The sequence below is a fragment of the Chelmon rostratus genome, chromosome 23 (assembly GCF_017976325.1).
Source record: "Chelmon rostratus isolate fCheRos1 chromosome 23, fCheRos1.pri, whole genome shotgun sequence".
NCBI classification, from domain to species: Eukaryota; Metazoa; Chordata; class Actinopteri; order Chaetodontiformes; family Chaetodontidae; genus Chelmon; species Chelmon rostratus.
In genome coordinates this window covers 5,861,711-5,882,397 of record NC_055680.1, presented here as the reverse complement: position 1 = coordinate 5,882,397, position 20,687 = coordinate 5,861,711, and the positions used below count along the sequence as shown (strand labels likewise).

Sequence of the window (20,687 nt, the reverse complement as noted above, 5' to 3'; positions counted from 1 at the left end):
TTTCACACAACGTGAACAGCTGTTATCATCACCGGTCCAAACGTCCATTAGTTGCAGCAGAGCCATATTGGAATAGCTTTTTCATATAAACAATGTAACTGACAGGCATGAATGCATGTCTGTTTGACAAATTGCTCAAGTTTCTTAATGTACAACATTAAGTGGCTGCTGGCTGCGAGATGCTGAGATTAATGTATGGACTCAAAAGAGCGAGAGGAAAGAGTGTTCAGCAGGTTGGGTTTGCCAAACCGGCACAAGCGGGTGACTGCAGTGTGTATCTGAAAACCACTGTGTTTCCCAGGGTGTTTTTGTGTGTGTATTATGTGTGCTGTGAAAATGAGACAGAACATAATTGACAGTGTAAGGTGTGAAAAATGAATTGTAGCTGTTGTCATGCTTACATCTGGTGCTGGTGTTCATTTTCCACAATTTAATCTTCAGTTGCACACAACAAGAGAATTACAGAGAGAGAATACAAACATTCTGTTTGAGAGAATACAAACAGAGTTTCACCACATAACTGTCTCTCTGCCTATGTGCATGTGGTTGAGTGAACTCTCACATTGTGCTGTCGAGCAGAGGACTGCAGCACGGCGGCAAGGAAACCGTTGGGAAAGGTGAAGCCGGAGAGCCAGAACAAGTTGGGGGGCTGGGCCGTCTCTGCCCAGCGTGCAAACTGATTGACTCGCTGGCAAAGATCCCTGGTCCACGCTGCCAGGGACTTCAGTGAGGGGTACGCCTAGCGGACAGAGAGTGACGCAGAGAGAGGGAGAGAGAGAGACATGGCAAATCTACAGTCATTTCATGCTTCCAGCTGTTGGCAGCTATTCATCATGGGAACAAGTACAAGATCAGTACAGTAGCACTGTGGTCTTGTCAACTCATGGAGAGGACGCAGGAGTGGTGTGGGAGAATTGTGTGAAAATTCACAAGTGAGGCATTACCATAGCTGTGTTTAAATTTTAATATCATAACTTTTACTTCCTTTGGTTGATTTGATGTTAACATGATTTGTAGAGGGCCACAGAAGATGAACAAGATGCACAATTGTTGGTACCAATGATATCTAATTCATTATTATTTCATTATCAATTAATGATTACATTTTTCAGACATCAGAAATAATGAGCGATGCCAGCCTTCCCCACATTGTCTGACAGTTAAATAATACAAAGGTAATCAATGTACAAAGATATATAACAGAAGAGCAATTACACTGACAGTCTCCAGCAGCTCTGGCGGCACACAGTTCTCTAGAGTCATATGTCATAATTGCAACCATGGAGCCCATGCTATTAAAATAGCTTTTTCCTGGTAATATGACATAACTGGCTCTTCCAGACTATGCAAAAGAAGCACGCTCATATTAACATGACTTAGCTACTCGTGTGTGAAATAGAGAATCTTCGTTATGTGCTGCATGCTTTGTCTGGTTAAGGCGTTGCTTTATTGTAAGGCCCCATGAAACAATTCACTACTCTTCACAGTCACGCTGCCATAAAATCTCCCCTTAGCTCCTTATTGGTCATTTGTCACACAGCAAAAAGACCAAACTTTTGTAGGGGAAGTCTTGTGGAGTGGAGCTGGTGGCTGTCAATTCCTTAGGAATATGTAAAAAATGGAGCTTATCATAATTATTTGCTTATTTGTGTCTTGCTTTCACCACATCTTAATCGCTGTATATCATTACTCTCCTGTCTGAAGGGGATGACAGCCTTTTTGCCACCCAGGAGGGAATGACGACAGGATCAGTGGCATGTCATTACCCTTAATGCATTCTCATAACATGCACATCTCCCCCTATGTACATATGCTACACAGACCCTAAACTCACACAGAAACACACACATACAGCAGAGCCTTTTGGAGAAACCAGATGCAAAATGTCCAGAGACTGAGAGGCAGGCAGGCCAAAATTAAAGCCATCAGTCGGTGAGCTCAGAACTAATGACAGGCTGCCATGCCAAGGAGGGGCGGAGAAGAGAGGGATGAAGGGATAAATAAGCAGGACAGAGTGTATGAGGGGCTGATGTTGCTGCTTAGACCAGATGAGGCATGAAGAGATTGAGAGAAAGAAGAGCAAAATGGAGGGAACACTAGATGGAGGATAAAAAAGGAATGAGATGCAGACAAAGATGAAGTACATGGTGAGTAAACCAGCACATGCAAAAAGAGAAACAGCCCAAGTGGTCAATAGAACAGAGAAGCTCAGCTGGAGGCAGCAGCCCTAATAGTTGTCCAATACTCCTATAAAAGGAAACACACATACACACACACACACACACACACACACACAGATACACATACAGTACATCTAGCTGTAATAAGCCTCTGGCTTGAGCACAATGAGCTCAGGGTCTTTTAGGAAAGTGGAGCAGGCCTTGGAAGGTTTACTTTGCTTATTACACTGCGATTAGTCCACAGATGCTGGCTTTGTTCAGCCACCGAGGACCAAGGTATGCTCCACCTGATGAACAGCTACTCACAAATACATGCACACGGGCACACGCACACACACATACACACGAATATACACATGCGTCTGCATACATGCTTTTATGCACAGTCCATAATGAGGACAGAATCAGACAGTTGAAGATAAACATGCACTGCCCTGAATGACCCCTGCTCACTCACCCACACGCACACACACACATTCCACTGACTCATATACTACACACACACACACACACACACACACACACAGACACACTTGTAGCCAGTCTTTTCTAGCCCCTTGACCCGGGCCGACAGCACCCTGTGTTCTCGCCCCACAGTAAAGAGAGGTCCAGTGATAATGAAGCCAGAATGGAGTGTTCGGACAGAATAACAGCTGGAATGCTGCCAGAGCCCCATCATGGCGAGAGAGAGAGAGTGTGTGTGTGTGTGTATGTGTGTGTGTGTGGTTGGACAAAGGAGAACAATAAGTGTGTGTCCGTGCAGTCAGGCAGAGTGATGGATAAATACACCTTTAATAACAGACCAGTGAGTCAGTACAGACGCAGGCCTGCAGCTGTTTGACTGGCTGAAGAGAGCGGAATAGATTAGTGTTGATCAGATCACAGTCACAAAGATCAATACACAAGAGTCCTGAGTGAAAATCTGAATGGTCTCTGTCAAATGGCAGCAGACCGAAGACATATGTCGGATTTATTGTAGAGAGAAAGGCTTAGCTGCAAATGAAGTCAGAATAAGTAATGGAAAAATAAACATAGTTGTCTGTCTGTATCGAAACATTATCTATGAACCTTACAAAGACTTGCTTGGTCAATACTTGATTATACAGCACAGTGCAGCCAAACCAATGGAGGCTACATTTATTTCACTGTTTACCTTGGATGTTTTCATGATTTGCTACCTTTTTCATGCATTCTTTTTAGAATTTTAATCCTGTGCCAGCATAGTCTTCTTAGCCATGTGCTATTTAAGTCAGCTCAATTCTCCACAGAGCAGCCACCTCAATACTATTGATCCTATAACACTTCTTTATTGTAGTCTGTCTGCCCACCTTATGAAGTAGGATAAAAGGAAGGTAGCAGGTGCAGTCTCACTTCTCACTTCAGGAGATCTCACCTCTCATACTGCATAGGCATCCCACTTAGAGTGTGTGTATGTGCATCCTCTATACATCATACATCATCTATACATTATACGCTGAGAACTACACCTCAAGCAGCAGACAAAAGATAAACAGATGGCCAGAACAAATTAAGGCACTAAAGCCTATTTGTGTTTATTTATTTTCTGCAACAAAAGAAATTGTTTTGGAGGAGGACTCAAGGAGATTGTGTGTGTTATGGTGGGTGCTCTGTGTGTGTGTGTGTGTGTGTGTGTGTGTGTGTGTCTGGCACCTTCTCCCACAGCGGTGGAACACGGGCGTCATAGATGCAGTGGAAGGTCTCCTCCAAGCTGGATGACATCACCACTAAGCCTTTGATCCCTTTCTCCAGCTCCACTAGGGACGAACTAACACACAAACATGCAGTTAAAGCAACAAATCTTTTTTACCCAATTTTACTGTATGTGTTTAGTAGTCCCTTCTAGTCTGTACCATGCACTCAGACACAGTGGTACAAACAAATAGGGTAGGCGACTGGACGATTGCATGCAGTGCCTTAATTTTATATTGGAGCCAACACATGCACTGCTCATAAATTTTACTTGTGGCTGCCAGGTCTTTTATATTGTGATGTTTGCATTGCAGTCAAATCCACTTGATTGATAAACTTGTGACTGGTCTAACCACCCCAACCAGACCACCCCATTAGAGCAAAAAACAACATTGGTCCATCTTGGAAGGGTTTGACCAGACCTCATGAACTGCTCAACCTAAATCTCTATAAATTGACACCTGTAGTTCATTTTATCTAAAAAACAAGTAAATGTCTTCCCAAATCACTAAATGTACAGCCCTCTTTCCCTTGAGAGTTGTTTAACTGTACAGTCTTAAATGAGACACGTAGAGGCATGGTACCTACAACACACATGGCCAGCTGAGACAAATCCAAAGAAACACACACACAGACACAGAGTTCATACATGACGATGTCCAGCAGAGAGTTGTATCTCTGGATCTCTTGCAGCAGGACAACATTAAGAGGTGAAGGGTTGTCCTGGAGGAGTGACCTGGTGCCCTCGTAGTCAATCAATGCTGGGATCTTACCACGAACGTCTCCCAACAGCTCTAATACCTGGACACACCAATGAAACAAGTACAAAAGCAGATGAGACAGGTTAACTTACCAAGGCACTGCACACAAGCATTTGCAACAAAGAACTGCAGAGCTGATGGTGCTGCATATAATTGAAGGACTTATAATAGCCCTGGCTATGACTGTTGATAGTAATCCTTTCCAAAACACACACACACATAGTCCAACATGCTCCAATAACCACAAGAACCGCTAAAAATGAGCTTGGCGATGAGATTACATTACTGAAAGCCATTATCAGCTGGGCCACTGACATGTATTTGTCTGCACTATTACACTACCGTAACATTTAAAGAAAAAAAAAAGACTAGTCTCATTGTTATACAACAGCCAGTTTGTTTTAATAGAGAACAGAGAAACGCTGATGGCTTCAGAGGGATCTGAAGAGATAACACTCCCTTAAACTCAAAACAACACAGTAATTTCTACATACAAGTGATTAAAATATGTTAAAATGACACCTGAGTTTTGTGGTATATAAATAAGTGTTTTGACCTTTTTCTTGGACCAACTGAACACTTATTCTAATTTAAGGTAAAGAGCAACAAAAAGATTCAGTTCAGAAGCATCCAAAGGTACTCTGAGACCTGTCCTAAAATGTTACAGCGCAGTGCTCTCCATATAGAAGCATGGATTCCTAGATCTGTATCTTATTACACTGATGACCACATGCTAGGGTTGCGTAACCATATGGATGTCTCAGCATTGCTATGAAAAAATAGTCAAATATGAACAGTGGCTTCATGAAGAGTGAATTTTTAAGCTAACCGCTTTAAGTATTGACTAGCCTGACTAAAAAACAGACACTGACACTACAGCTATGACTACAGCCATGCCAAATACATCTACTGACGCACTTTATATGATCAGCATGTGAGCAAGCTGCTGTGTTTCAAATGTTTGACCCACACAAGCCCCATCCACAAAAGCAGGAGGAAACTACTGGGCACTGGGAATCTGAGAAATACACCTGCAGTTGAGATCAAGGTGCAGAGTGTTTTTGCAGATTTTCTCCTGACCTCAATGCTGACAGATTATATCTGTGTATATCTGAAAGAGAAACCGGCTTGACAGGTCACATGACTGAACATGAAAAACATACTATCCAGATTTGAGAACAAAATGTAAACATGCATAAATGCCATAAGTCAGAACTAATCTAATGTATGAAAAGTAGAAGGAAAACAGCGTCAGGCAGTAGTTATAGCAGGAGTAGTACGAGCATTGTTTCATGTTAAACTTGGCTGGAATGAACATCTGGCTGAACTCCACACTATTGTGAGAGAAGTATGTTAGTGTTGCTGATTTAACTGAAGGCGTAATGGTGATGGTTAAGTAGCTTGATGATGAGATGAAACCTAGCTTAGTTCATGGTATTCAACCTGATCATGATCTCAGTATTGTTATTTCTGTGTTGTCCTGTGATGACTAGTACAGACCAATAGCCCTTTAGAAAGTGATGGAAAGGGCTTACTGCTGGCATATAACACTATATCCATTCTTGTTCAAATACATAAAATGTATGTCTTAAAAATGCTGAGATTTATGATAATTTAAAAAGGACAACATGTTAGAATCTCCCAAATTCTACATGGAGATTCTTAAATAAGCTACTATACTCTACATACACTACAATAGAGATGAAACTTACTGTATGGCCCAATATATTACTCAAAATTGTTGGTCTCATCTTATGCCATCTTATCTTTCACCTTAGCTCCCCCTTACCTTATCCTCTCTACTGGGCCTGGCCCCCGCAGCAGTGGGACTGGTGACCTGGGGCTGCAGGGAGAGCAGGGTGTCAAACAGCGTCCTGGTCTCAGCGATCTGGCTAGCAATGTCGGCATTAAAGTGCTGGCCAAACACCTCAGGGTGCTCTGTGGCCGGCAGCATGCTGATATATTCCTTGTAGGAGGACTGAGGACCATCTCGGGGGATGTAATAGGTGGTTAATGGGGACAACCTGACAGACACGGGGGTTGACGGAATACAAAGTCAGTCATATATATTTTATTTCTGAAAAGTTATTATAATTATTCATAATAATACAACAAAGGTACAATAATTCAATAGAAAATTGAAAACTAGACAATAAAAAAAGCCAACAAAGGACTAAGGGTTCTTGACAGTGCAACAAAGTGTCTGCATGTCTTCAGATGTAATAATCTAATTGTCCACTTGGTGGTGCTAGCACACTATGATCTGCAAGGAACTTAAGCAGATAGTTAAATTAGCTGCCAGAATTTACTTACCCAGGGAAGAATGTCTTTTCAGTGGGACTATATGCTTTTCAAGACTAAATGATCTAAATGCGATCATCTGCAATACATGCTTTTTTGTTTTTTTAAATATAATAAAGTAGGAGTACTTTGATTTATATTGTGTACTGTACATTGGATTAGCACACTATTATGTAGAAAAATAAATGTGTGTGAGTGTGTTTGTGTTACACTGTCTCACCTGAAGAAGGGCTGGTTTATGGCAGCATCACAGAAGTAGTCATTGATGTATGTGGTTAGAAGTCGTCTGTCCCAGTCATCTGTGACATGACCTCCATAATTGACCCCGGCAATGAGGTACTTCAGTGCATCCCAGGGAATCTCCTCATACTCATCCAGGTACAGACTCAGCAGACTCTCACTCACCTAGAGGGGCATCAAGACAATGATCTTAACAGACTGACTTTGAAATGCAAGATACAGATCAAGGGCAAGCAAAATTCTCTGCTATACAAAGTAGAGAAACAGTAAAATGGACTGGAGAGGAAGAAATGTTAATAAATGCAGTAACTGGGATTCAATTTCATGCATCTGAACTAGGTTGTCACTATTCTTTAGTCTAACTGGCCCTCACTCTGACAGGGTATAACATGACCTTTCTGATGAAGGCAGCAGATTGCTGAAGAGGAAAACATCAGCCATACATTCCAGTCAAACATTTCCATTACAACCACAACTAGATCCTGATCATCTTCACCCCATCATTCAGTAGACACCACCACCATTTTCACTGGACTGAACAACAGAGTAATCTTTCTGTTTTTAGTTTGTTCACTCTAACACCTGTCACTGTTTCCTTCAGTATCACAAGAGGCCCTGACCTCAAAGTCAGAATCATTGAAGCCATAGACAATGTTCCAGCCCAGCTGTAGAAACTTCTTCCTTTCCAGCAGGATGCTGTGAAAAAAGCAGAGGGAGAAGAGCAGCTTCCTGTAGAAGGCCGGTCTTGAACAGCGGTTGAACTGAGCCTCCGTCACCAGCTGGTACAAACGCTTCATGTTGGCTTTCACACCCTGAAAACAGCAGGGGGCATTGTTAACACTATGGAGGGTGTTGCGTGTAGGATGTACATCTTAAAATACATGTGAGCGAGTAAAAGTCAATACACAAACAAGTAGATGGCTTGTAGATGACAATTTGTTGCCATGTATATCATGCATATATGCCTGTATTGTAAATATCTCAAGTCTGGAAATTGGAATGTGCTCGCACAAGCACCTTTGGTGGCTCAGTGGTCATCTTGATGCTGGCCTGCAGGATGGTAATGGGAAATTCTGGGTGTGGCGAAGAGCTAAGCCAAAGCCTGAAGTTTGAGTGGGGCTTCTGGACCTGTAGCTGCTCCACCAGCTTGTCCAGCTCAGGCATCCATGAGAGTGAGAGGTGGCAGTTGGCAAGGAACACCCAGTGGCCTGTGCAGAGAAAAACAGGGCTTGAGATAAGATGATGTAACTTCTTTAGATTTTTTAGGTCACGTCTAGTTGTTTTTGTGTTTTTGGGTAATATTAGGTGACCATAAGAGGAAGAAAATGCACAAAAAACACCTGTGGGAGGAAAAGAATGCCATTGCTAAGCAACATAATCAGGGAATCAGGGAACAGCAGAGCAGTTAGACTGAGCAAAGATGGCACTGTACCGTTCTTTATGCCCTCCTCTATCATGCTCTTGGCGATGGGGGCCTGTCCCTGGCCCAGAGAGAGAGCATGGAAGTGCTTGCTCATGCTAGAGGCCTCAGCCAGCTGCAGCAGGGCTCCTGTGGGGTCCACCCCAGGAGACAGAACAAAGATCAGAGGAGTCCTACAGGTGGATTCCTCCACAACCTGGGGAGAGGGCAGAGAAAGTGACAATGGATGAGCCAAGATGGTAGAACTCACTTGACACTTAATAGAAGCACAGCGATGGGCTTTGTGAAATCGAGTTTTCAAGAGCTGCAATCAAATTGACACACAAATTAGATGTATAAAGCATCTGTTTCATTCACATTCAAAGCTTCAAAACTAATAGTCAAGATAGAAAAAGCAACAAGGATGAAAGGGACAACAGCTGCCACTCACAGCCTTCATGTCGAGAACAGGCGGCTCCACAAAGCGAGAGCCGAGGTTGTGAACAATAAAGGAGGTGACGCACAAGGAGACACGGTCCTGACGCAGGGAGCGCACTATCAGCATCTTCTGGAGCTCATTACAGTTATGCTCCCAATCACCTAGAAAGAAAAAAACAGAGAAGAAGGGTAAAAACAGGGAATGCAGGGGTGAAGGAGATGTGTGATTGACATGATGTGGATTATTAAGAGAGCTGAGTAAAAAAGAACTGAAAAGGGTAGTGAACAAAGGATGTAATAAGGGGAATGGCTGAAAGAACTTGAGCACACAGGGGCTGCAGTGTACCGCCCATTAATAGATCCTCAGTTGTAAGAAATAGCAGAGGAGAATACACATATTTATAATCACAGGGGATTCATATCCTGTATACACACACACATCAAATACAGAAAGCAATTAATGGTACTATAAGTTCTATATTGTCACAGTGGAATATTTTAACAAAAACTTGACACATGTAAATACAAAGCAGTATGAACAAGCTGCTTTTATCACACACCAATATATCTGCCCTGTCAGTAGAGCATGATTCAACCTCATTGTTTGAAGTGGGAAGCATTTTCTTCAGCCACACAGCACTAGAAAAACAAATCCTCCAACAACACATACAGACCTGGTAGCACGGCATTTTCTGGCTCAGCGCTGGTGAACCAAAGGTTCCATTCCCGGGGGTACTGTTCAAAGGAGGCCATGATGCCATGGAAGTTGGGCAGTTTATCCAGCTCTGTGATGTTGTCCCAGCTGGAGTCGGCCAGCCAACTGGTACAGGGGTTGTCCATCTGATCCTCCTTATCAAGCACCTTGAAACACACCCATCAATGAATCAGTAGTTGAACTATCCTTTCATCCATGGATCAGTAAATTGACCAAACAATCCACCAACACATCAATCATCCAAAATCAGGCCTGTCCGAGGTATATTAAGAAATTCACTGGTGAAGAAAGGTAGTTATGGAACACATATCTCCTAATGGCTTTGGCAAGTTTGGGAAAACATATCGTGAATGAAGGTGCTGTCTTTGAGAAGAAGCATAAAATCTAAAACATTTAACTAAACATTTGAATACACAGTGGAACGTCTTTTGGGGCATTAAGTGAGTTGCAAGCCTTTGAAAATAAATGGTTGTATCTTGTTGGATTATCTCAGATAAAATAAGATATAAACAAGATGTTTGTGTGTGTTCTTGTGTTTTCTTACAACCCCTCCTCGGAGGAAGAAGCTGTACTCATCCATGTTGAGTCTGCCAGCCACCTCCAGGATTTTGGCACACATCTGGAAGCTGAAGAGCAGCTTGTGGACCTCGAACAGTCCACGACATGTGTACCTGGAGATGATAACACACTCAGTTAGCTAGAGTAACTCTACAGACATAGTGTATATGATACTACAGCATGTCTCAACCAACAGTAAATTCTGAGGTATAGTATACCTAACATTTTTAAATCTCAGTGAAACACCTTAAATGCAGTTTTATCACAGAAGAGCTGTTTATTAGTCAGTCAGTATTTGGATATTTGCTATATTTGCACTGAAAATAGAGCGCATTGTCCACTAAATGCAGGGTTGGCAGTTTGATCCCCTGCTCCTCCAGTCCACATGTCAAATTGCTGTTGAGCAAGACACTGAACTCCATGCTGCCGTGTGTGTGTGAATGGGTGAATGAGCGACAAATTGTAAAGCCCTCTGTCATTTTCTGATTGGAATTCACTTGACTCACCTAAAGCTATGACTTATGAAAAGAGCCTCTCTTAATGCATCCTTGCTTACCTGTACACTGCATATGTGTGGTAGTCATTGAGGTTGGCAATCCTTTCCTCCAGCTTGTGGCTGCGCTTGCTCTTTTCTAAGCTGAGGTTGAACAGGGTAATGTAGGCATCCAGGGAGAATTGGTACATTGGGTCAATGCGGCCCATGTCATTTAGGATGAAGAAGAGAATGGAGGCTCGCTGAGCACATGGGCGGTAGATCTGTTAAGAGCGCAATTAAAATTTCATTAAATATTTAGTCTAAAAATGAATACTAAATGCCTGTCACAATTCTCCAGAAAACCCAGTGACGGCTTAGAGTTGCTTACTTTGTCTAACAAATGGTTCAAAACACTGAAAGTGTTCAATTTATCATAAGACCCAAATCCCCAATCCCTTCATCCATACACCTGACCTCTCTAGCCGAGTCGATCTTGATCTTGGTCTGTTCACTGATCTCCAGCTGTTCTGAAACCTCAGTGGCTGTCAGTTTGCTTGTCTGCAGGGTGTTCACCAGCTGTACATCGTCCAGCAGTGAGCCAGTTGCCTCATTCAGCAGCCTGGTAGAGTAGACATACATATAACACATATAAAACATAAAAAACCTATATACATAAATAAATCCAACAAAACACTGCCACACTGCCTACTAAGCATGACAGACCAAGAAACATTTACAAACACAAACAGGTTCACATACACTAAAAATTCGAGTTCAAAACTGCATGTTTAAAAAACAGTCATGTAATTTCTTCATACATTAAATAATAATGAATCATACTTAGAAAAACATTAATTGGGGGAAATTTTGTAAAAACCTGCACTCAGTAAGTGGTTGAAAGTGTTAAACTCTCTTTACACAGTGAAAATAAAACCTTGAGACTTTAAAAAGAGGGGGAGGGGGTCTCATTAATAGACTATATTAATAGACTTGAAAAGACAAAACATAGACTGCAGTGGAGACGAGCTGCGATGATCAGCTCAGTTGCTCTGTTACTACACTGTTGATAAGTCATTACCACTACTTGCTTCTACATGAAAACTAATAGTTTATTATCAACAGTTGCCAAAAATCTCCACAAATTTACACTATGTGTTTCCTGTTTATGTGTAACTAGGTCACTGCATAATGCTACAGCAGATGTTTAAAGTGGCTGCTGTGGTGCTACTGGGTGATTAACATATCAAGTTGACACAAATTGCAGTCTTTAAGGTACTATAAAGTTGCTAAATGCGATTTAATATTGGCTTGGGTTGGTGGTTACTCAGTCATAACTGACTAACAATAGTAGATAAGATAAAGCTAAGTGGTTGCTACAATTAGTAGCAAGAGTAGAAGAAAGTTTTAAGCTATTTGTCATAAAGACTTGTAGAGCAATCTAAATGCAACCTTAAATCTTCACTTCAATACATGTCATCGCTGGTTCTTACAGAGGTAGGTAATGGTGCTCCCACTACTGCTACTCAAAATGTGCTTACCACTACCAGGACAACTAACAACTAACAGGCTACTAGTATTACTGTTACAGGTGGTATTATTACTACTTTGACTACTAGTAATATGTAATAATAACATACTAACATACACACTGTTACTAAGGTCACAGTGTCTGAAACAGTCATCTGACACACCTGAGAATTTCATCCTCCAGCTCCTGCAGGCTTCTCTTGCCTGAGGCAATGCTGATCACAAGAGAGTCTTTCTGTTCTTCTAGCTCTGGACGTTCCTTACGCACCACAATTCCCAGTAACTGGGCTTCCAGACCCTGCACACACACACACACACACACACACACACACACACACACACACACACACACACACACACACACACACACACACACACACAATCCCATACACAGACAATTTAAGGCAGCAGCTCATACTTTCAAACTATATGTGCATACAAAAGAGGATATACACACATAGATAAGTGTGCTATATTGAAATAAAGTCAAAACATGCAGAAGACACACACACATGCATACACAAACACACACACTCAGACCTGCTCCTTGACAGCAAAGTTGACTATGGTGGTCTTTGTAGAAATCTCTGGTGCGTAGTGGGGGTTAGACAGCTTGGTGGCGATGTAGAAACGAAACTCGGGACTGTACTCCACCTCCTTATCACCCAGCTTCAACAGCAGCCTGCCACCTGGAAAAAAGTGCACACAAATGTACACCCTTACACACAATGAATTCAGGCACTCCTCAATTTCATTTGAATATTTTCTTCAGGAAAAAAAAAGAGAAAAAATGTTGAGTGCATGTCTGTGTGTGTGTGCGTGTGTTTGTGCGCGTGTCTGACCGATCCGTGTCAGGGATTTGTTAAGAACTGGGTTGAGAGAGGGCTCCAGCTCCTCCTGGACATTCTGCAACAAAACAGGATTCCCAAACTGGATGGCGTTCTCCAGCACCCGCAGGTAGTCTGGCATTTGAAAGTCTATTACTTTTAGACCCTGAACATGTGAACACAGATAAACACACACAAGGACAGAAAGAGGAATAAATCATATATAACCTTTATTTAATCAGACAGTCTCATTGAGCTCATGGTCTCTTTTGCAAGAGAGACCTGAGTATAGCTAGAGAAATAGAACAGACATAAAATGCCCAACAAAACACAGCCTGTCTCTCGTTCCTTCTTTCTCGCTATCACACGCACGCACGCACGCACGCACGCACGCACGCACGCACGCACGCACGCACAGCATCAGAAACAATCAGACATCTCAAAAATATATTCAGAATCAAAGTTTAAATTCATCCAGTGGGATGTTCGATGATATTTGAAGGCCAAGTGGCCAAGCGTATTCACATCATCACAAAAAAACAGCTTTTGCGTATGCCTCCTGCATTGTTGTGTATGTGGTGTGTTGGGAATTTCTGTGGATGCAACGTTGGCTTATGTCATGCTGACCTTTGTGGGCAGAGCCAAATGCTGTTCACCACTGAAGTGAAAGGTGGATGAAAAACAAATTTTTAATTTCCAGAACTGAATAAAAAACTGGCTCCAGATCAAGACCAGACAAAATGGAAATTAGCTGAGCAAAACATCAGCATGCAGATGCAGCTACCAGGTTTATTACAAAAACACTGTTTGAGTCTCTGAAACGTAGCACTTTACTGCAACATCTAGTACAGTGCCGGAGTGGAAAACAGTGCAGATGAATGTGCAGAGTCAGTGCCTTGTTTATCCGGTGAAATGTGAATATGCCTTGAGGCAGAAAAGCAGAAATTGGTATCATGTTAAATTGTATAACTTCATTTGGGACACAAAGAAAGGTTTCCTATCCATTATGAATGAATTTCCTTTCCTTGGGCCAGTTCTAAGAAGCAGTTTTACACATCATCAGAACTTTGCTGAAAACACAGTCAAAACAAGTGTTTCCAGAGGTTTTCCCTCAACAAACTTATCAAGATTACTATGGATAAACCTGCTTCCTAGAGCCAGTAAACTCATGTGTTTGTGATGTTCTTTATCTCTTTCCTCTATTTTAAGTAGAGGTAGCAATTTGCCATTTGAACATAGTAAATCCTACCTCTGCTGCTGTTTCATAGCACCATATTTACAACTCACTGAGCTGAAATTATAAAGATTTTCCATTGTTATTTATCATCAATGGCAATAAATGAGAGACAATGCATGGAATACTGAAAAAAATACTATTAGCTGCAAACACACTGATTCAATAAAATGAAATAAAAATTGACTGCATTCCCTGTCTTCTCTGGTAAATCTTTTATTGAAAAATTTCTGTTTCCTATGCAGACACCTTAATACCCAAGATTGTTCCAGAAACGTAATGACACAATAACTTAATAGGAATCAGAATAATATTGGCTGAGCCAAGACTTACTCTCGTCATCTCCATATTTTTGATCCACTTCAGAGCTTGGCCTTGAGGGTCCACCATCAGTGGCCATCTTGAAAGAAGGGACAGGAATAGAACAAGTCAACTTGTACTTACAGTATGAAACACATGATCTGTACTGTGAACACAACCAAATCCAAATCCAAGGATATCAATCCCAAAAGCATTTAAATCTGGTATCCTTGCTGGGCTACAGCTAATCTCAGTTAATTAGCCCTTTGACAACAAGTTGTTTCTTCCTGTACTGACCGGTTTCCACGGGTGACAATAACTCCATTCTCAGTAGAGAATGCATCAGAGGGTAGGCCCTGAATGTTCCAGTCCCTCACTGCTGTAGGCTTGGATAGAAAAGCTGCAAAACTGAATCCTGGTGTGCATGGGATCTCTAAGTCCTGAACCTGAGGAGAGGACAAACCGAGAGCAAGAGGGAATTAAAGAAAGAGAGAAAAACAACTGAGTAAAACATGGATTTCTTTGGAAATACAACCATAAATCTGTCAACATTTCAATAGTAGAGGGAGTACAAGTATATGGGAAGCTTTCCACTGAACTGCACAGCAGGATATATGTTTTAATGAGATGTGTGTGTGTCTGCGTGTGTCTGTGTCTCACCTCCTTCATCCAGATGGCAAGCAGCTTGTCTCTATAGTTGGAAAGGAAGGGTCCCATGTAGGACAGGAAGGATGCTGCTAGTAAACAGTCTCCAATGAGGTATCCCATGTTTTCTTCAAGACCCTGAAGCACACACATATTCAAGTTACAAGTATGTGTATGTGAGTTATGTATTATATGATCTGTTTGCTTCTTGCTGGTGACTTGAAAGGACCAATTTCAGGAGAAGGGTTATTATTTTTGTTGTGTATGTGTGTGTGTGCATGTTTATGGCCTACAGCAACTCTCTCCTCCCAGCGGACCCTCTCTCCAGCAAGTCCAGTCACCAGCTTGTCAGCTCGGTCCAGTTTCACCTCCATCTCATCGGACTTCTTTCTCAAACTTTCCTTCATGGCCAGCTTCTCGCCGTGCTGCTTTTTCAGTTGATCTAGTTTCTCTCCCACCTGCTCACCAACACACAAAAACGCAAGTAAATTGGACTTACCACAATACTACTGTTGCACTCATATATAAACTTGACTTAACTTGAGCTAGTGTCTAAACATCTATCAAGCTTGTTGCTAGATGCACTGAGCTCCATACCTCTTGTAGTTTGTTCTGGGCCTCAGCCAGTGCAGCCTGTTTCTCTGCTAGCTGGGCCGTGGCAGCATTCAGTTGGGCCCGCTTTGGCTCCACCACCCTGTAGATACGCCCATAAACCTGGAGGAAGAGCATACAGACCCATGGATTTAGTTTTGCTTCCTATTTTCCGCTTCATACATTCATTTAACGAATATATATACCGTATTTTCCACACTATAAGGCGCACCTTCAATGAATGGCCTATTTTAAAACTTTTTTCATATATAGGGCGCACCGCATTATAAGGCGCATAGAAAGAAACTACCGTACTGCAGTGTCTGGGGTTGCGTTATGCATCCACTAGATCAGGGGTCGGCCACCCGCGGCTCCGGAGCCGCATGCGGCTCTTTCATCCCTCTGATGCGGCTCTTGAAAATAATTAATGAGCATTTATTTAAAATGTAATTTATTTTAGTTCGTTCGTTTTGAAACAAACATCGTGCACACTCATGGATGACAGCTTGCGATCCTGCCTAAAGGTGCAGGTGACGGTGCACAGCGCTGATGTGCAGACGCTGTGCACTGAGGTTCAGGAGCAGAAATCACTATGTTTGATTAATATTTTAATTGCCTATTATTTAGCATATATTCATATTTTTTCATTGTTCAGTGAAATAGTCATTTTATTATTCAGGTTGACAGCTGACTGCATGCGCCAGTAAAAGGATGACGGCACGCTGAGAGTGGAATGCCCTTTACACATTTACTGCTGTTACTTCGGCCACGCCCCCTGACTACGATAACCATAATTTACCAATATTGATCCATATAAAAGGCACATTATAAGGCGCACTGTCGGTTTTTGAGAAAATTAAAGGCTTTTAGGTGCGCCTTATAGTGCGGAAAATACGTTATATGTATATATGTATATATAATATTGCCCTTTGCTGTGCTTTTTCTGTCTTAACACCTCTGGCTTAACGCTGCTGCTATGCAGTACTCAATGCATACAGCTCTTTGGGGATTTGTGTGTGTGTGTACACTGTGCCAAAATTAGTACCATAGTCTAGACGCATTACATTGTGTACTATTAAAACAATAGCTAATTACAAACTGTTATGTGCGCTTGTGGGTTTATGGTAACTACTCATATCTGCAAGAATGTGTGTGAGTGTGCGTGTGTGTTGGTAGCCAGCAGACACACTTACCTCCATGGCTCTGACCCACATGCAGAGGGACTTGGCAGCCAGTGATACTTTGCCGATGATCTCTGGCTGGAAGTCTACCTGTCTGCAGTACTGGCCAATCTTCTTCAACACACGGTCCGATATATTGTCCTTGTCAAAGTGAACTAACGTTTTGATGAAGTTGGACTCACCTGCCAGAAACATTCCAAGGTCAAGTAGGTCAGACAACCATGAAAGACAAAACATTTTTTGCCAAATTGTTCCTCTTCCTATCTCAGTTTGATTAAATCATCATTCTCCTGTTTTGAGTCATCTAGTCTTATGACAACTCTACATCTTTGTCATTAGCAAGAGGAAAATGCAGAGCAGTTGGTAAATAGTTTTTTTTTCATTTGCGCTCCAGCAAACATTACAATGTATTGATTGTACATTTGATTGTAAATCAGTATCCAATAGAAATGATATAATTTCAGTGAACTTTCACTTGCTAATTTCCTCCTCGTAAAATAGGAAATGTCTGCTTCCACATATGAATGGAGTGTAACTCATTCGAGATCAAAAAGAACAAAACATCTGAATTATTACAGATCATTAGATGTCAACGATTACACAAGCATTTCTCACAACAGATGTATTGTGTGTATGGGAGGTGTGCACAGAAAAGGTTTGTGCCAGGACCCTTTCCTTGCAAGTCCATTTTCGTGCTTCTTCCATATGAAGTATCAAAACTACAATTATGTAATCAAGTGACCAGAATAGTACACACCTTTTTTTTCCAATTTAGAATAGCCAGTCTCCCCTGCACTGCTCTTGGCTTTGACCACACCTTGTGTTAGAGCCAGGCTGTAGAAAACCCTCACATCATGTGATGAGCTTTCAGCACAGTACACGATGAAGTGTACTGTATCAGCAATACTAAATGGTATTAAATGGCCATTCTGAATTTGTCAGAATCTGTTTGCTAATTTCTAAGACATGTTACTACTACTACCACAACTGTTTAATTACTACATAACTACCTTTGTTTTATTTTCTTCACTTTGGGTGTCTCTTTCTGTTTTCCCCACTGCACCTAACCGACTCAGAGTTCAAGAAAAACCTAATGACAACTTTAATTGCAATCTATTGTCATAATGGTAAAAACAAATAATTCCCAGGTTGACTTTTACCAAGGTCATTACTGAGGGGACTTCTAATATAGCATCTGCAACCCCCTTCTTTCCAGTTACATCTTTCCCTTTCTTGAGTGTTACTTTACAGAATCTGTGGTTTTGAGCTGTTTACTTTTGGAGTAAAAGCGATTAGCACAGCAGTTTTAGTTTTCCCATTTACTTTGTTTGTTTGCCCAACTCTCTTCGTCCATCCCTAATCTCTGCACTGTTGCTGTCACTCACCCAGCTGTCTCTTGGCTTCTGCCCAGGTAGGCTCTTTGCCCTGAAGGGTCATGACAGCCTGCATCACTGTCTCCACCAGTGCTGGGGGACGGCCATATGATTTGATCTCTGTCATGTCCTTCTTATTCAGAGACTCCAGAGCCTATGCGGAAAGAGACGAAGGAAGGAGAATGTGTGGATTTGAGAAGGCTGGGGATATTGCTTGCTGAGTCATTTTCAAATTTAGACAGGTAGAAAGCACAGACTCAAATGACAAGCTTCTTAGATTAGTGCAGGAGAGAAATAGATCAGTCAATACTTAAGGACAAGAATCATTTCTCATCAAATATCAAATGATAATTCAACCAGACATGATAATGAACAAAGTGTGCTCATACAGTAAAGACAAAATTACCAACACACAGAGGGGCTGGCAAGATTAAAACAGTCAACTGGACAGAGATCTACCTTCATGGCCTCCTCCAGGGCAGGCAGGGCCTCGTCCAGGTCTCTCTGTGCATTCTCAGCCATGGCTTTACACTGTAACTCTTCTGCCCCGATTTTCTCACTGTTTGCACTCACCGCCTCAACACAAGCACACACAAACATACTCCAATGTGTCATTGACTATTATATGTTTCTTTCCTATTAGCCAACAACCACACGCCCATCTAAACATGAGCCACTAACATAAACTTGTTCTCTCTGATTGGGTCTATTACTTTGATTTGTTTAGTAATTTGTGTGCATGTGGTGCTTACCTTCTGCTGTTTGTCAGCTTCTATCTTCTGCTGCACGATGACGGACAGGTACTCGTCACACTGTACCTGGAACTCGGCCACCTGCTTCTTGGCCTCCTCCAGCTCTACAGACATGGCCTCCACCTTTTCCCGTGTGTCACTGATTTTGAAAAGGCCGTTACGCAGCTTGGTCACCTGTTCCCCGAGTTCACTGCGTTTTTCTGCCAACAGTCTGGATTGACACACCATTTAGCAGAACTTGAAGTAGTACAATAGAAGGCAGGTGGTAACTGCAAAGTGAATATCTTCAACACTAGAATTAAACAGGCTAGTGTTGTGCTCTTGATTGTTCTGGTTTGGGTCTACTCTGATGCATTTAAAACCCAAAGTACTCAAAGCACCCACAGGTAATGTATCTTTGCTTTAGGTGTGTGCACTCATACTCCAAGACAATAACAGGATAGGGGCTTAGTGTATCTTTGTTATCCATCTATGTAACCCTGAAGAGAAATATGAAGCATTTGAAGGTGGTGTGAAAAGACAGGCAAGAATAAGTGAAGGAGAAACACTAAAGATGCCTACTTTTTGTATCCAGACACCAGCTCCAGGTAGTTGGTGGGTGTCACATAATTATGTCTCCTCAGCTCCAACTTCATCCTTTGGGATGCCTCTGCTACCGACTGGTGTGTGGTCACAAAGATGGTGGCAACCTTTGTCTGGATCTAAAACACCATACAACGTATGTAGAAAGATGATTTGAAATTCAGATAATAGGAATGCAACTTCAGGAGTCAGATTATTTACTACTTATTAATTGATTGAGTGTCACAGCAGGTTCATAGCAGTTCAAAGCTAAAGTTACATATTTGATAATGTTTAGCGGGCACAAAAATGAAGGCCCCTTATGTGAAAAACTGGAAGGTAGAGCTCTCTGTCCATGTTCAGTCATGTCCAGGTCTTTGCCTTCATTCCAAAAAGCCATCCTCTCCCTTTCATCTTTCCTTTAATGACTGATTGTCACATGAGGTTGAACTGACAGATGATGGGAGAACAGATTCATGCATCACAGTGTCAATTAGGTACCAGTTTAGCTGTATGAAATCAAATGCCCACAAATAAAAATGTAGGTTTATGTGTGTGTGCTTGCATTCCTCACCCCTTCCAAGGAGCCCAGCTCCAGCCCATCCAAGTACCTCTCAGCTACCTCCAGCAGAGCATCTTTGGGCCACTCACAGAACCAGTCAATGGAGGTGCAGCTGACGAGTGCTGGGTACTGGAGGATACGTTTCCTGTTGGCAACCAGACATTTATGAATATTATCCAGATATAAATTGTGGATGCAATGATCCCCACTACAGCCCTGTGGACACAGGGTCTGTAAACTAAAGCAGGTACATTTGGCAGTTGGTTTCGGAAAAAAAACAAATAATGAAGCCATTATGCACCCTGGATGTGCTTCAAAGTAATTCAAACTAATGCTGTTTTTCGCTGCAAAGGCTGT

General features: G+C 42.0%; 1 protein-coding gene across 1 annotated transcript in view; it reads right to left on the bottom strand.

Moving 5' to 3' along the window:
• The window catches only part of dnah2 (dynein, axonemal, heavy chain 2), a 212,666-nt gene that overhangs the window by 1,916 nt on the left and 190,063 nt on the right, over positions 1-20,687 (bottom strand). The window contains exons 79-105 of the mRNA XM_041965689.1: positions 20,343-20,475; positions 19,769-19,908; positions 19,208-19,418; positions 18,915-19,031; positions 18,468-18,609; positions 17,095-17,264; positions 15,908-16,024; positions 15,604-15,768; positions 15,326-15,448; positions 14,963-15,111; positions 14,699-14,765; positions 13,147-13,297; positions 12,845-12,993; positions 12,469-12,602; positions 11,252-11,396; positions 10,859-11,058; positions 10,289-10,415; positions 9,704-9,890; positions 9,043-9,191; positions 8,625-8,808; positions 8,210-8,400; positions 7,813-8,004; positions 7,173-7,357; positions 6,441-6,675; positions 4,540-4,691; positions 3,852-3,966; positions 563-739 (exon numbers count right to left, since the gene is read on the bottom strand). Coding sequence (XP_041821623.1) covers positions 563-739; positions 3,852-3,966; positions 4,540-4,691; positions 6,441-6,675; positions 7,173-7,357; positions 7,813-8,004; positions 8,210-8,400; positions 8,625-8,808; positions 9,043-9,191; positions 9,704-9,890; positions 10,289-10,415; positions 10,859-11,058; positions 11,252-11,396; positions 12,469-12,602; positions 12,845-12,993; positions 13,147-13,297; positions 14,699-14,765; positions 14,963-15,111; positions 15,326-15,448; positions 15,604-15,768; positions 15,908-16,024; positions 17,095-17,264; positions 18,468-18,609; positions 18,915-19,031; positions 19,208-19,418; positions 19,769-19,908; positions 20,343-20,475 — 4,207 coding nt within the window. The remainder of the gene's footprint in view (positions 1-562; positions 740-3,851; positions 3,967-4,539; positions 4,692-6,440; positions 6,676-7,172; positions 7,358-7,812; positions 8,005-8,209; positions 8,401-8,624; positions 8,809-9,042; positions 9,192-9,703; positions 9,891-10,288; positions 10,416-10,858; positions 11,059-11,251; positions 11,397-12,468; positions 12,603-12,844; positions 12,994-13,146; positions 13,298-14,698; positions 14,766-14,962; positions 15,112-15,325; positions 15,449-15,603; positions 15,769-15,907; positions 16,025-17,094; positions 17,265-18,467; positions 18,610-18,914; positions 19,032-19,207; positions 19,419-19,768; positions 19,909-20,342; positions 20,476-20,687) is intronic.